At 32.7% G+C, this 17,435-nt stretch overlaps 2 protein-coding genes across 3 annotated transcripts; one reads left to right on the top strand and one right to left on the bottom strand.

Moving 5' to 3' along the window:
- The first annotated feature begins 1,206 nt into the window (after window positions 1-1,206).
- LOC143594300 (protein CHUP1, chloroplastic-like) lies at window positions 1,207-2,908 on the top strand. Its single transcript, XM_077073639.1, has 2 exons — window positions 1,207-1,921; window positions 2,425-2,908. Exons 1-2 carry the CDS (start codon window positions 1,223-1,225, stop codon window positions 2,890-2,892), a joined length of 1,167 nt encoding a protein of 388 aa, XP_076929754.1. The 5' UTR covers window positions 1,207-1,222; the 3' UTR covers window positions 2,893-2,908.
- A 276-nt stretch (window positions 2,909-3,184) lies between these two features.
- Window positions 3,185-15,896, bottom strand: LOC143594282 (1,4-alpha-glucan-branching enzyme 2-2, chloroplastic/amyloplastic-like). Of its 2 annotated transcripts, none has more exons than XM_077073627.1 (21): window positions 15,646-15,896; window positions 14,861-15,015; window positions 14,497-14,717; window positions 13,617-13,715; window positions 13,436-13,478; window positions 12,844-12,903; window positions 12,225-12,305; window positions 11,844-12,044; window positions 11,429-11,550; window positions 11,118-11,237; window positions 10,578-10,707; window positions 10,389-10,499; window positions 9,772-9,900; window positions 9,018-9,121; window positions 8,245-8,389; window positions 5,953-6,100; window positions 5,766-5,866; window positions 5,551-5,628; window positions 5,004-5,159; window positions 3,699-3,773; window positions 3,185-3,617 (listed from the first exon to the last, which is right to left on the bottom strand). In XM_077073627.1, exons 1-21 carry the CDS (start codon window positions 15,743-15,745, stop codon window positions 3,507-3,509), a joined length of 2,490 nt encoding a protein of 829 aa, XP_076929742.1. In that variant the 5' UTR covers window positions 15,746-15,896; the 3' UTR covers window positions 3,185-3,506. The 2 variants fall into 2 exon arrangements, with proteins under 2 accessions (XP_076929742.1, XP_076929747.1); XM_077073632.1 differs by having other exon boundaries at window positions 9,772-9,896; window positions 10,385-10,499.
- Between the last annotated feature and the right edge of the window lie 1,539 nt (window positions 15,897-17,435).

Raw genomic sequence — 17,435 nt, forward strand, 5'->3', positions numbered from 1 at the left:
TGTTATTAATCAAATATATAAATTAAGTGTCATAGTGTATGAAATCATTTCAAATTATCCACGGATTTCAATTAAATTTAGCCCACTAAAAGTATAATGAGATGATATAGATGAACTTTAATGACGGTGTCACTTTTATTATTTTATCGTATTTTTATTACATAATGAACTTTGTCCGATCCATCGAACCGACCCGAACCTCAAACCGACCCGGATTTTTTTTATACCCGACTCTATTAAATTGAAGAATCTAAAAGTTGTGCACCACAAAAAAAAATTCCTGGATCCGCCACTGTATAAAACACAAATAAAAGTTCTTTTTTCTACAAAAATAACACTAATTGTGTGAATTAAACCCATGACCTTTGTTTCCATAGTTTTGAACACTTTTCATTCAACCAAAGAATCGTCTTGTAAGTTTTTGTGTTAAATCAAAATAATATATAAAATATAACTTTTATTTTTTAACAATTATGGGCATATGAGGAGAGTAGGTATGGATCCGTTGCCCTCCTCGCCCTCCCCTTGAGCCGGGCCAGTTTGTCTTGATTTATTTTCATGCAAGTTAAATCTTCAAGAAAAGATTACATAAAAGACTTACCCATTATGGTAAGTATTATTCTTCCAAAAGAGGTAAAGATAAAGCTTTCCATCAAGCCATCCGACTTGCATGTAAGGAAGGGGAACAAAAGGGTGTGGTGTTTTTTTAATTCGACTTTATAATGATAAAAATCAAACGTGTTACGATTAGCAAAAGAGAAAAAAAAATCCGTTATATTCGAATAACCATTATAAGTCCATTAAACGTGTTCACCATAATTAATTCAGCAAAATATTAGTATGTTTTATTTTCTAAATGGATGAATATTTTCCTTATGAAAATGGAAGATTAAACAAAAAAAATATATATATGTATGTGTTAAAGTATCAAATAGCACTCGTGTGTCAAATTGCCGAATCCTACATTATACATTGAATACAAAAAGGTACCAGATTCGAAGACAATATTGATCACAAAGAAGAATGCAATAAAGCTTCATTTGTGGCCACTAAGTGTGCCCCAAAAGCAACCAAGAAGCTACATGTCAATAACTTAGATAGCTTAAAGCATTACACAAAAGCAAGGAATATGCATCACAAACCTGCAAATCAACAAAACGTTTTTATCATTTTCTTCATCATCTCCAACCAACCATCCTTCAAGAACAAATTTTACTAACTTATGGAGATGACAAGATCACAAGAGTTGATCAAGTCAATCTTGATCATGGCTGGAATCCCGCTAGCATTTTCGGTTACTTGTTCTTTAATTTCAAGATTTAAGGAAAAAAAGACTGCATCTTTGGAAGATCAAATTCAAGAAACCAATAGTGAAAATGTTGATCATCTTAAAGAACACATTTTCACACTTAAATGTAAGATTGAAGAGCTCCAAGAGCTCGAAAGGGAGATAGAGGTTCGGTTTTTTAAATTCATTGAGTTGAAGGTTCAAGAACACGCGTTAATAGAGGTTCCAAACGGTTTGCGTATGGAGAAAGAACGAGCCGAGTTCTTGGAAAGGGAGGCGTCAACTATGGAGGATCAGAATAAGAAGTTTGATGAGATGGTGATCGAGTATTTAAACGCGTTGGAAGAACTCAAATCTTTGCGGTCGGAGAACAAATTTGTTAAAAGAAGGGAGAAGAATGTTTTGAGGAAAAATAAAGAAAGTTTGAGGTTGATTGTGAAACAGAAGTTAAAGATTGAAGCACAAGAGGAAGAAATGCTGAGTAATGAAGTCGAGTTGAAACGAAAAGATGTTGTGATCCAGGGGTTTGAGCGAGAAGTTGAGGTAATGAGAGCAGAGATCGATTGGTTGGAGAACGAGAAGAACGAGGCTTTGAACAAGCTAGAGACCGCGGAAAATGAAGTCGTATCGAAGGTAAATTGTAGAGTCGGAAACATGGGCGGGTTAGGTCACAAGTCAAAGCCGATAAATTTTAATAATGAGCTGAAATAAGGGGTGTTCACGGTCCTGTTGTAATTGTTTTTATGGTAAACCACGAGCAGCTGTGAGCAATGGTTATTGATCGTTGTAAACCAAATCAAAGCTTTGAAAACGAAAACTAAACCAAGCCAAACCATTATAAGGGTTTGGCTTCGGCTTGTTTCACGGTTTAACCTAACAAGATATTAATAATAAAAAGCTACTTATAATATAATGAAAAAGAGGTGATAATGCTCCAAAATTTGAAACTTAAAAGACCATGTCCCTATGGTTAAGCAAAGGCCAGTCATGTATAGTACAACTAAAAAATATTAAAAGGCTCAAGTAAATTATAAAAGTTACATACCCAAAACAAACCCTGAATCACACATTTAAATGTGTTAAAATTGCAATCTTTTCTAGCAATGGATCTTACAATTTTGTCTTGGTTTTTTTAGGCAGAAGCAGAACGGATACTCGTTGAGAACTACAACCGAGTAGTAAACGAGCTAGAAAACATAAAAAAGGACCGTGCGAACGAACTAAAAGAGCTGATATATTTACGTTGGTGTCATGCATGCCTACGGCATGAGCTCGCAAGGAGGAAGGAGCTCGAGCAACAAACAGAACATCATGAAGAAATAGTTAACAATAATCATGAGCCAGGACTGGAGTTAAGCCAAAATGTAGCACTCGAAGAGGGCAAAGGTCATGAATCGGACAATGAGAACGTGGCGCACCATGATGAGCCATTTTTTGGACCCGGTCAACAACACAAGAAACGAAGATGGTTGGTTAGGAAGTTCAAGAAATGGGTCGAGGGAAATGACAAGCGTCATGAGACCAAGTGTTTCGGAAGCCAGTCGGTTGTTGACGAGACTGAAGAGCGACATGAGGCTGGAAGGAAATCATGTTCGAGTGTTTAAATGGCAAGTCAAAATATATAGCAGCAATAATATGTATGTATGACGTACCACTACCTGACTACCACATGATGATGTTGTTCTAATAACTAACACATCTCTTTGGGCTGGCCCAATAGCTTTGAAGAAAAAGTAAAGACTTTAAAAGTTAATTACAAGTTTACAATGCTGAAAATCATTTTCTTTACAAGCCTTTGTTTTGTCATTATAATTGTATAGGAAAATATTTAAATAAGCACAAACACCTTAACTAATATAAATAAAACATAATTTAAAAGAAACAACTTTCCCCATATTAAAAAAAAAAAACATTTATTTATTTACTATAAAGTTTAATTAATGTATAAACTACAATCTATGTAAAAACATTTGTTTCACAAACCTGCACACTGCAACAAAGATCTTAACTAATAACTACCCGAACATCGTGATTACCATACTTTATTTATTAAAACTAATAACGACTTAATCATATCAAAACTCCATCAACCCGAGCCTAGTCAGTACGACTGAATTAACACGTCACTCTTCTCACTCATCTCTTTCATGCCCGTTTGCCCCTTTCTCCATAGACAACCATGGCACTTCTGCACAACAGGTCTCTGCAAAAAGCAGACTTATTTGACAACAGTAGCGGGTGTGCTATCCTTTACGAGCTTATAAACCACTGCGGTTCTTGCAGGTGCGTACACCATGAACGATCGAGGCCTGTTATCATGATTTCCTTCCTACAAAATGTTTATGGAATTAAGGTCAAGAAAATGTGTTATTTTCTTTTGCTTAGTTGAAATATAAATGAAATCGCTTACAAAGGTGAAATATTCGGCCTCATGATCGAGTCTACCAAAGCCTCCAAATAATGGATCATCGGAGTCTAGAGCAATCTGAAAGATTTAATGTTACGTTTTGTCAAGTTCAAATAGTTAATACTTAGACACACACATTAATATATATAGGTGAATGTTATAGGCAAAACAGAGTCTTTTTACAAGAATAAGAACAATATAAATCATTTATTTTTCTAATCTTTTAAGAATTTTAAAATTTAAAAAGATGGTTGAAATAAAATGTTTATTCATCTCTTTTAATATTAAAAAGTGTAAAGAAAACCCACCCAATTATAAAACCTACACATGTGTAGACTGTAGATAAACGTTTAAAAACGAAAAAACACACATTAACAAATTAGTTTAACGATTTTTTCTGTACATGGCATTGACATTTGTATGTACAAAGTTAAAGGTATTAAAAATATATATGAACTACTACAGAAAAAAAACTAATGATTTAAGTTTGTTCTTTTTATTCTCACAAAAATTTAGTGTTTTGTAATATACATATTTTTACACACACATGCACAGTTGTTCTGAACAAAGTTAATAGCTACGAGAACCGCACATATACTCGCAAATGTTGCTTTAATTGTGATTCAGAAGGAGGTTATATGATAGCATAACAGCCTCTGTTTCTCTCTCCAACCATATCTGGTCAGCACCACATAATTTAGTGTTTTGTAATATACATATTTTTACACACACATGCACAGTTGTTCTGAACAAAGTTAATAGCTACGAGAACCGCACATATACTCGCAAATGTTGCTTTAATTGTGATTCAGAAGGAGGTTATATGATAGCATAACAGCCTCTGTTTCTCTCTCCAACCATATCTGGTCAGCACCACATAATTTAGTGTTTTGTAATATACATATTTTTACACACACATGCACAGTTGTTCTGAACAAAGTTAATAGCTACGAGAACCGCACATATACTCGCAAATGTTGTTTTAATTGTGATTCAGAAGGAGGTTATATGATAGCATAACAGCCTCTGTTTCTCTCTCCAACCATATCTGGTCAGCACCACATACAAGTGTTAAGCATCGCAGTTCTCCACTTAATATTGGTTATGTATTGAACGCGTCCCAACAGCCGTTCATTACAAAATCAATATAAAGTACAAAACTGTGAGAACCGCATAAACACTTGTACCTATAACTTTAACTACGTAACATAATGATTAAGGTAGCTCTCCAACTACATTTGGCACGCAATGCTTACAAGTAGTTTCCGTCATTCTTAGTTTTTATACTGAATGTGCAACAAAACGTACCTTATACATTCCAGGGAGTAAACAACCGACACGGTAGTCTGAATAACTGTTATACCAGTGGAAATTGAAAACGAAAACCAAGTCCTCTCTTTCAAATATTATTACTCTCTCTTCTTCGTGTTTCCGCGATATATATTGATGCCTTGATGTCATAAACTGCACACACAGTTGATCTAGTTTACATTATAGTCCACTAGAGCTGCCAATATGGGCAGGGAGGCTCGTACGGGTCATTTTCTAAAATGTATCAAAACGAGCTGGTTCAGGTTGTGTTGACCTGCTAGTATATTTTTGCACTTATTTAAATAAATATTATAAATAATCAGGAAATTATTAGATGTTTACAAAACAATATAGTTACAAGAATAATCGATATCCTTGCATAAAATGATTTTGAAATATAATTTAAATAGTGACTTTAAACCCAATTGACCCATTTGATATAAAATAGAACCCAAATTCCATGTATCAGCAAACGGGTCAAAATTGCTACCCACTATAATCCACGTTGCAAAACAAAGATGAAAACTTGCACAAATTCACATACATTATGCGATTCCTCCAAATGCTGCATTGCCCGATCAAATTCTTGTAATCCACGATACCTTAAATAATCTGCATCTCCCTGTGCATACGAGTAATGAAGGTTATAATGGTAATTTATCAAAATATAATTTTCCTGCATCAAACTATATGAACAATATTGAAAATCAAAATATCATTTTCCTGCAAAATAATGTCATGAATACAAAAAGAACTTACCAGATCAAACCTACGCCTACACTTATCGAAGCTATTGCCATTTCCGGGTATAAATCTCCCATCCGGGAGACGTTGATCGGCTCTTGGAAAATCTATCCACTCTGACCAAAAGGGAAAGAAACACATATATTGTTAAAAGACCGCATAAATACAAAAGTTTTATGAAACTACAAATTATATGCTATACCAGGATGTCCAAACTCATTGCCCATGAAATTCAAATATCCTTCTCCACCTAATCCCATTGTAATAAGTCGTATCATTTTATGCAATGCTATACCGCGGTCTATGCGCGGAGTCGATGGTCTATCCAATGCCATAAACTCATACATATCCTGTTTAAGTACACACAGCTGTTATTCTAAAATGAAACTAATTATAGATATTTATGAATTTATAGCTATGCACTAAAGCATCAAAGTTTCATAAACTATTTCAAAAACATCCAACTTTCACAAATTTGTATTTAAGCCAGTCCACTCAAGCTGCTTGTGAGCACCTCGGGATTGGCTCGCTAAAAACTCCAATTGAGCCGACCTTAAACGAGTTCAAGCCTTAAAATAAGCTTGTTTGATAAATGAGCCCCAGCCCAAGCTTCATTTATCAAGCTCGAGCTGGATCACAAGCCTAAGCGAGCCTATAGGTCATTTGATATATTAAAATACATATTTTATAATAATTTTTATCGTACATAAAGTTATTAGAAAATCAACTAAATAATATTATACTATACAAATATATTGTAAATTTGTAACTAATATATGTGTGTGTGTGTGTAATTATATATATATATATAGGGATTAGAAAATTAACTAAATAATATTATGCTATACAAATATATTGTAACTAATATGTGTGTGTGTGTGTAATTATAAATGTTGAATATATATATATATATATATATATATATATATATATATAGGGGAGGGTTATTCTAAAAAGAAGTAGTTTCCTAGGAAGACTAGTAATAAATCATAACCACTGGATTATGTTAATCAATGATTGAGATCTAAAATTACCAAAAACCGACATAGTTTCCTAGAATTACTCTTTCAACACTATAACCGACATAGTTTTCTAGAATTATTATTTAACCATAGGTTGTGATGCCACATGTCAAAATTCTATTGGTTCTTACCATTCTTAGGAAACTCTTTATTTTTATTTGAACCCTTCTATATATATATATACACACACACTAGTTTTTATCCCCCGTATTACGGGGGTTGTATTTCTTTTTTGTGTCTAATATTTATATTTTTTTGGATTTTAATTTCATTTAATGTAAGAAAGTTAATAATTTACTTAGGGTTTGATAATGAAAGGGTTTCACAAACAAATGAGATGTTATAACCCGTTTAGAAGCTATGAGTTTGGCGAGACCCATGACCCGCTTATTTTATTTTATTTTTTTACTACAAAAGTGTTTCTTAATATAAATAATATCTTCTTAAAAAATTTGGATATTAATTTTTAGTATATCCCTATTTTATAGGATTTTCATATCAAATATCTGGTGAGATTAATTTTTAATAAAATGAGATGTTATAACCCATTTAAGGTTATCTGGGTTTGGTGATACACATACCCGTGAATTCGGGTCAAATGCATGAGAAATCTTCAATTACAAATAAAACAATCTGGTGACTTGAGAGAATGTAAAAAACAAACCAGAGAGCGTTAAAAGGTTACGTTTATATATAATTACGATTAAGATTCTTAGTTCAATAGTTTTTCTTTTCTTTTCCTTTTTTTTTGCACGCAACATGTATTTTAATTAATTTACATCCTCATATGTTGTTTTACATTATTCATTTATAATATTTATATATATTTTTTAATTTTAATTTTATTTATTGTAAGGAAGTTAATAATATACTTAGGATTTGATGATAAATGATTTAATAAATAAATGAGATGTTATACCAGTTTAAAAGCTATATGTGTTTAGTGAGACCCATTACCCGCTTATTTTTTTTACTATAAAATTGTTTCTTAATTTTAAATAATATCTTTTAAAAAAATGATATTAATTTTTAGTATATACTTATTTTATAAGATTTTCATATTAAATATTTGATAAGATTAATTTTCAATATAATGAGATGTTATAACCCGTATAAGGGCTATTTGGGTTTGATGCGACCCATACCCATGAATTCGGGTCAAATGCATGAGAAGTCTTCATTTAAGAATAAAGCAATCTGGTGGCTTGAGAGAATTTAGGGAGTTTTCGTTTATATATATATATATATATATATATATATATATATATATATATAATTAACAAAAAATAAATGAGCCAAGTTTGAGCTTTTGTAAGTTAAACAAGCCGAACTCCAGCCTGGACAAGCTTGGGCTCGGCTAGTTTACAGCACTACATCAGAGCACTGTACAGTTTTCCTAGTCAGAATTACCAAGTTTTTTGAATATTTATACATAAACAAGGTAACAATCCTGCAAAAAAAATATTTCTGACCTTGTCCATTAGCCAAAATGCAATAGTTTTATCACCAACCAAAGCTTGATCATGGCTTTCAGCATAAGAAACACACTTCTCAGACCATCTTCGATTCGTAAGCGTGTGCACGATATCACCCATTAACCAATCTTCGTCCCTCAGCCTAAACCAAACAAACAATAACATAACTTTCAACACGCAATTTTTTATACACAAATGACTGTTCTAACCCAAGGTTTGGAAACCATCAGTATATTTCCACATTCTCAATAACATTATCCTAGAAAAAAATCTCCAGTTTACTATTTTATACATCTATGTTGTTTCATTTGCGGTATGCATATGCAAAGTTTGCAAAAAGAATATCAACAGTTGCATTTACAGAACCAAGGGTAACATGGACAATTACAAACTTTTTTTTAACTTCTGATGATTTCCACAAATTTACTTTTAAATGAGTTTATTTATTTTTATCTTCAATGGGTCAAGTGGATAAAGGTTAAGAAAAAATGGACAACCGGTCAAACAGGTTCCAAGGGTCAAAAGTAAACCAAAACTTTAATTACAAACTGATCTTTGTTGAAAAGTTAAAAAACTCGCAAACAGATTGGATACAAAGATTATATATACAAAGTTCTTAAAATATGAACATAAAGTATTTCTGGTGAAACCGAACCAAAAGTTTTTATGGTGTACAGAAAACATCTTTTTTGACCGACCCATATCAGCATGTATAAATAAGAGCCCAGTTCATTAATAATAAAACATATAGAAAGTTGGAGTTTGCATACTTGAGAAGCTCAATCCACTTATCAGCAATTGCCATATGCAAACGGTAGTCAAACCCGACACCACCGTCCTGTATGGGAATGCAGAATGTTGGCATTCCACTCACCTGCACACCGTGAAAAATGAGAAATTAGCACTAGAAATATGAGTAGAAAAAATAAAACATTCACTTTAATGACAATGAAAAAAAATCACTTTAATGGCCAAATGAGGCCTTGATATGGTTGTTTGGAGAATGTTTGACCGTCACTTGAAGTCAACTTTGCATACATGGTTTATAGAAAATATCTCAACAGCCACTTTCAAATTTACACTGTATATAAAGTAGAGGGGCAAATTTGACACATTTAGTTATGAATGAGGGTTAGTTTTATAAGTTTATCTCCAAGATTTCAAAACCGATACAATAAAATATTAGCCAACAGAAGTAGTTCAAATGAATCTAACGGGTAGAAAGTCTCCCAAAGTGCATTTTTAATGCTTACATTATTTAAATCAGAAAATCAGATTATTTAAATGGTAAAAAGAAAGATTATTTAAACAATAAAACTACAAAAATTTATAAAGATTTGAAAACTTTGGACATGATGTATTTCAGGTCAACCCTGCCCAACTTGTTTTGACATGTTACCTAACCTTACAGACACGTCCATTTTTCCACCTCATGTATGCTAATGTGCCGGTCAAAAATATGTATGCATTGTACATAGGTTTCAAAAGTAAAATCATTTAATTGGAGGAGAAAGAAGACAATACATCTTCACCAATAGAGATAGCTTCCGGAAAGAGCCCATGAATAAGGTCATTAACCAGCATTAAATAAACCACAGCATCAACGTCAGTTGCCAACCCGAAATACTCGTTGTAGTTTCCGGTAAATGCTACCTAAACAGCAAACATGGTTATTAGACACTAGCTCAAAAATCACATTACATGTATATCTTTAGTATGAAGGGGTTGAGTTGGGTTGGGTTGGGTTGGGTTGGGTTGTGCTTTATCTTAAATGGGTTAAATCAAAACAATTAGCAAAAACGGGATCTTGCAGCCTCTAGGTGTAAAAGTTAACCGACATCCACTCCAAGGATCATCATTATTACGTTTTGAGTGAACAGTAGGGACTATAGGTGTGACTTTAGAAAGGTGAGGACTAGAATTGCAATATGGCCAAACCACAGGGACCATCAATACAATTGTCCTCTAGGTGTAAAAGTTAACAGGCATCCACTACAAAGACCAGTATTATATTTAAGTGAACAATGGGGGTCTATAAGTGTAATTTAGAAAGGTGGGGACTAAAGTTGCAATATGGCCAAACCACCGGCGCCATCCGTGTAATTAACTCTTGATAATTAGATTCAATACAAGTAACTTGCCTGTAAACCATGATGTGTGTACATCATTGAAGTCACACCATCAAATCTAAATCCATCAAACTTATATTCATCCAACCACCATCTAGCATTTGAAAGAAGATATCTTAGCACCTGAAACAATAACACTAATACATTAAGCTCTAACCATCACATTATTTAAGTTGAATTGAGTTTTGAAAATTTAGGTACCTCCCAATGTCCATAGTTGAAAAGACGAGAATCCCACATCCAATGATAACCTCGTTCTCCAGAGTGGAAGTAATGACTATCCGTCCCATCAAACATATTTAGACCATCTAAAGTGTTGTTTGATGAATGACTGCATTCAACCCATTACATGGAAGATAAATACAAAAACGTATCAACTAGAGGAGGCAATTTTAACCAATTTGCCTAGAAACTGGTTGATCTTGGTTATGTTTTAGCTCTAAATGGTCAACAGGTAAACTTACAGAACGAGGTCAAAATGGAATGGGTCGAAAGGTACAGATGGGATCACTGTGTATGCAGAATTTAAATGCTAACAACCTCTTAAATGAGTCATTTCTTTTTACATTAACTACCTTATCTCAAATGAAATATCATAGCATAAAGTTGTACAATCACAGACGGATCGATATGGAAGCCAAAGCATGCATTAAAATTTGTGATGTGCAAAAATAAAACATAAAAACTGTTATTGTACTGAAGTACACACTAATAGCTACTTGGCAATTAAGTAACGTTTACCTGTGTACAATATCCATGAGAACAACCAATCTCAATTCATGGGCTTTATCTATCATAGATTTAAGATCATCAGGAGTCCCACACCGACTGCTGGGTGCAAAGAAATTTGTCACATGGTACCTGAGGCATAACACAAAGTACTCAAACTTTGTTTAAAAGAAGATAGCAACAACAATTACAAAAAAGAATGCAACAATGACTTATAAAATACGTAAAGAGGGTGCATGGTTCATACCGAGAAGTGACATAGCAATTAATAAAAAGAATAAGGATAAAAAGGATAGGATGACATATGATTATTGAAAAATTACCCAAAGCTGGCATAATACGAGTGCTCTTGAATGGCCATGATCTGAACTGCATTGTAACCTAGCTTTTTGATGCGGGGGAGAACTTCATCTCTGAAGTTAGCATAAGTGTTGATCATTGGTTCCTATACATGACCACATTAAAAACAATCACAATTTATGATAACTTCTCAAAAAAAATGACCACAAGTTTACAAAATTATATTTTTATTCAACTTTTTTAAAACCCAACGATTTATGTCTATACATACTAACAAAAAACTACTTTTGTTTCTCAACCCTAGAGTAATTCAATTATACTATATAATTAATAAACTATTTAAACTTTTTCTTGTAAGGATACATGAACTTAAAAATCTATACCATGATACACACACACATGTGTGTGTGTAGAGAGAGAAAGAGCAGATATACGCACCGTGCTACTCATTCCTACATGTGCTTCATAAATCCTAAGAGATTTCGGTTTCTTTGGCCGAGGATGTTGAAACACATATTTTTCCTCTTCGGGTGGATCATAGTAGATTCCATTATAAGGAATCTCACCCGGAGCTTGTACAGAAAACTTTATCCAAGCGGGAATCGAGTCTTTCAATCCAGATGGAGTATCCATGCGTATCTACAATGTAATATACATACACGGTGTCATAACCATTCATACAAAAAATAGAAAATATCACTCTACGTTTTGTGGGTCCCATCTTCCTTTTTACAACTAAGTATATCAAGAAGATTCAATATGGCATAAATAGTTCCAACTTACAGTCATGGAGATTAGAGAATATAAAGGAAGTTGTACCTTCACTCTAGAACCATGAGGAATAGGTGGAGAATTATCAGCATTGTTTGGCAAAAAGATCTCCCAGACACCAAATTCATTCTGTTCATATTAGAGAAGACAATAAGTTACAAATTATGGGGAAAGTTATCGTCAAATTATATTAGCATGTTAATTGAGAGAATCAAGTGGTGTAATCATATATACAAGTAGTGTAATTATGAAATTACATCGTAGTGTAATTACACCATGCTGTAATTACACTATGTTGTATATATAATTACACTACTTGATTTTCACAATTAGCACGCTAATTTAGTTTGTATTTGATCCAAACCCCAATCCCTTTGACCATTACTAAAGTCAGCTTTCAATTTAAAGATTCAAACTTTGTACTTCATACAAAATTTGACATTTTGATATCCAAAATAAATTAACGCATATTTGGTGTTCTTCGTATTGTTTTTTTTTTCTTTTGCTATAAAAAGTTATTTTTTTTTTATTTTGAAGTTATGAAGCATCTAGTTTGACCCTCAATAGTCAAATCTGTAGCCACTAGATTTTTAATCAATTTAAACAGAAAAAAAAAAATCATATGTCGATACAATGACTGGACATTTAGCTCGGTAACAAAACATACCCGGGTCATAACATCAGCATTTGGATTCCAGTTGTTGAAATCTCCAATAAGCGAAGCAGACTAAAGTTCAAACAAGATATCTCCAATTTATTATATATTCAAGAAAAGAAAACATAGGTGGTCTAAGAAAGGTATCGTTGTAAAGTGTAAACACATAGCAAAATAGTTGCACACTTTTATGAGATGAATATGATTTTAAGAAATTTATAGGGTGTATTTCCCATATCATATAAATAAATAAATAAATCAAGATATTTTGAGGTAAAATAGTTGAGAAAAAAAATTTAGATGCTAAAGCAAAATGCTAACTACCAAAAGGGGTTATTCAGAAAATTAAAATTAAGAAACTGAATACGCTATGTGTATATAATATCCCGATTAGAAAACAATTCTTGCAACAAAAAGTATATAGAATTTGAGGTGAAAATCTAATGAATGGATTGATTCGGGCTGTGTTTTATTTCTAACCGGCCATATTAAGTAAGATAAAAAATATCTAAAAAGAAAAGGGGTCAAACAGGTCAAAAGTAACCAATGCGTATTTTTAATGCATGCATACTAGATAGTTTTATTTAATATTATTGTGACAAACCTTAGCTCCAGGTGCCCATTCCCTGTAGGTTATACCTGTCTCACTGCCAATAAAGATTAATACAATAAACTCACCATCAGATAATAAAATGTTGTCAATAACTGAAAGAAATTAAAACCAAACGGCACGAATTAAACAATATACCACTAATATCATGAACTTAACATTTATTTAGAGATACCTGCGAGTGAAACCAAACTTCTCATAACCCCGAGAAAAGGCCTCCAAACCGCCTTCATATTTGTCAATTGATTCACGCATCTTCTTGTAATGTGAATATCTGTAGTTAGTTAGAATGATCATGATCAGACTAAGAATAATGATTACCAAAAATTTTATGAATAGGTTAATTTGAGTTATATCAATAATGGGTCAGACAATAAACAAAAATAAAGGGTTAGGAGACGGGACGAAAGTCACTAGAAGAAGTGTGTTATTAATGCATAAAAGACAAAAGCTTCTAAACAAATTCCTTCATTTGTTATGGTGGTATTTTGTTATTGTTATCATAGTTGACACACTTTATCAAAACGGGTGGATAAAAAGTGTTTCAGGTCAGTCAAACAGACACTGCAGATCTAGGGGTGTAAACGAGCCAAGCCGCTCGTGAGCTACCAGAGAACAGCTCACTGATGCTTCACTTTTCAAGCTCAAGCTAGCTAGCGAGCATAAACAAGCCTACTATTTATATAAATTTTATTAATATATATATTTTAATAATATCTATTATCATATAAGATGATAAAAGTAACAAAATTATATTTATTAGTTAACAAATAACAAATGAGCCACGCATGAGCTCAAGCTGGCTTGCGAGCCTAAACAAGCATATTCAGTATATGATTTTTACTTAATATATAAAATATATTTTTTATAATAACTATTATATATAAAAATAGTAATTCGTATATATACAATAATTATAAATGTATATAAAATAATTAACAAATAATAAACAAGCCAAGCCCGAAGAGCTCGTTTACACCCTATCCAAATCCATATCAAATAATTACAAACATTGGCGGCCTGCTGTTATTCAAAAGTTATAAAAAATATCTAACCGGTACTCAAGATGCTGGCGATGATTTCCCAAAAGCGGGTCGATCTCATATATTCTCTGTCCAGCTCCGGCTCCAGGAGGAGGAATTAATATTTGTCGGACGGCCTCACTTTCTTTGCTAATAACAAGGTCAGGCAAAGCCTCTTCCTCTGTAACAGCAATATCCTCAACCAAAACCGCAGATGTCATTTCGCTCGTCTCATCATCTTCACTTTCTGATGTCTGAACCAAAATATCACCAACCACCAAAATAATTACTTCAAGAAATAACAATAATATTTAAAAGGAATATTTCTAACATATTCAAAATAGTTACTAAATCTATAAGTTAATGGCTAAAGACAAAATGCAAATGATAAACGTACTTTGGGATCTTTGGTATCTGCATCAAGAGCTTCCAGTTGATCAGTTGAAGAAGAGCTGTCCCTTTGACTGTCAGAAATAACCGCTTTTCCTGTTGCAGCAACTATAAACGAAGGGGATACGGGTTCATATGCTAACCTTCCACCTAAACACTTCCCTACAAAGAAGGACCAAATTTAGATTAATAATGTTTTAGCGACATCAATAGTAGAACTAAAAATAAAAACACCATAAAAAAAAGGAAAGGGAATAAGCAGCTTTATTCCATTGATCCATTAAAGGCCTTAAACAAATAACAACAAAATATTTCACTTCTCTCTTAAAGTTTCACATGAAGAATAATTTATCAAATGCAGTCCTGCCATCGATACACCGCCTTCGAAAGTGTACACCAGCTTGCCTGTCGCATGATGACTTTTTTGGCACTATCATAGAGGGCCACATGATTTGGCCGTCATACGACCCGTATCATACAGGTCGTATGATGTCATATAGGACGTATTCGTCGTCAGTCAAGAAAGCATACGGGTCATATGATTCGGCCATCATAGGACCCGTATGAGCTTTTGTCACCCTAGGCATATCAAAACCGCCTGATTGATCACTTTTCGCCATATCATACGGGCCGTATAGTATGTCTATGGTGTATGACACAAACCTTTAGAAAATACCCACCTCACATGAGCAAAAACAAAGAACAAAAACCAAGCATTTAAGACCCAATTCAGCAAAAGAAATAAAATTGGAATGATGGGTGTTAGGTTAAATAAAATGATAGATAACTTACTGGTAATGGAACATTTGTTGAAGAGAACTGAGAGATTACTAGAACCAGAAGCACGGGGAGGAAGTGATGGAAGAGGATGCAATCGAAGTGTATAAAACATATTTCTTTGTATTAATAATAATAATGAATAATAAAGGCAGGGTGTGTGAAATTCTCAGATCTATAAGAAATGTGATCACAGAGTTTTAGGAAGCGAGAAATATGATGAGCATGTGACAGTGGATGTTCTTCAGCCGTGAATGCATGGAGATTTGGGTGTTAACAACTTCACATGGAGAAGTGTGTGATTGACTATTTGACCATCTACAAGATCAGAAATGAGAGGCCATTATCACAAAAAGACTTGTGCCTTTGCTTATAAAGTTTGTTATTATTTTAAAGGAGGGACATGGTTTAATCAAATATTTCTTAGGATATTCTTCTATTATTTCTTGGATTTTTTTTAATATAAGATTCATTAATGTTAAATACAAATCGAAACCATTTAAAACTTAACTGGGTTTTTGATTTTAGGATTCTGAACCTGGTTTAAAATGAATTTGTGTATATACAACCCCTGATTGTGATCGAGAATAACCTCGATCGGTTTGGATGTTAAAGTCCGTGTAACAGTTAGTAAGGTTCAACATGTTATATAAAGAAAGGAGTGGTCATAGACGGGTGTTGGTCGAAAACTAAAGAATGTATCCCTTGTGACATGTGTATCCACTTCACAATATGAAGAAATGAAAGAAGCGCAACAATAACGGGAAGCAATAAACGAAAAGAATCAACAACATAATAACGGATGCAACAATAGATAAATGAACCAGCTATGCCAATAAAAAACTGAAAATCTGCACAGTCGAGACATGAAAGTGATTAGGTAGTTTGGTTTAATATGTATATATTATTAACTAGTTTTTATCCCCTCATATTACGGGGATTGTTTTATATTATTTGTTTCTAATATTTATATATATTTTTATAATTTAACTTTATTTATTGTAAAGAAGTTAATAATATACTCAGGGATTGATGATGAAATTGTTTCACAAATAAATTAGATGTTATAACCCGGTTTAAAAGTTATCTAGTTTGGTGAGACTCATGACCCGCTTAATTTATTTTACAATAAAATTGTTACTTAATTATAAATAATATCTTTTTTTTAATCTGATAAATTTTTAGTATATTCATATTTTATTCATATCAAATATTTCAATTTTAAGTTTAATTTAGTTTTTAATTTTTAGTTTAATGAGATATTATAACTCGTTTAAGAGCTATCTGGGTTTAGTGAGACTCATACCTATGAATTCGGGTCAAATGCATGAAAAAATCTCCATTTTACAAATAAAGAAATATGATGGCTTGAGAAAATATAGAAAGCAACCCGAGACCTTTTAAATGTTACGTTTATATATATTTAAGATTGTATTTGAATAATTTACAAACATTTTAAATATTTTGGTATGTTATGGTAACTTGCATTAGAATCGAACTGAGTTTGTATTAATTATTCTAGTTTTGTTATTATATATATAATTTATAACGCAGATGGAAGTTGTCTCACAAACTTCACTATAGCTCCTTGATACAAATTTTCATTCTATGTATACGACCTCACTAAGCATCCCACTATGTATGTTTGTTATAACACGTGTCCTCATACCTCACATACACTGCCTTCATTTGTAACATTCCTAAAATTTTGATTCAAATTTAACAACTTAGTAAAGTTGAAGAATCAAATTATTCTCTAAAATAAGTAATGAGAAAATTTAAATAAAGAAAATAAAACCATTGTA

The sequence above is a fragment of the Bidens hawaiensis genome, unplaced genomic scaffold (genome assembly GCF_021521415.1).
Source record: "Bidens hawaiensis isolate Kalapana, Puna unplaced genomic scaffold, B.hawaiensis_p1.1 tig00001692_1, whole genome shotgun sequence".
Lineage (NCBI taxonomy): Eukaryota > Viridiplantae > Streptophyta > Magnoliopsida > Asterales > Asteraceae > Bidens > Bidens hawaiensis.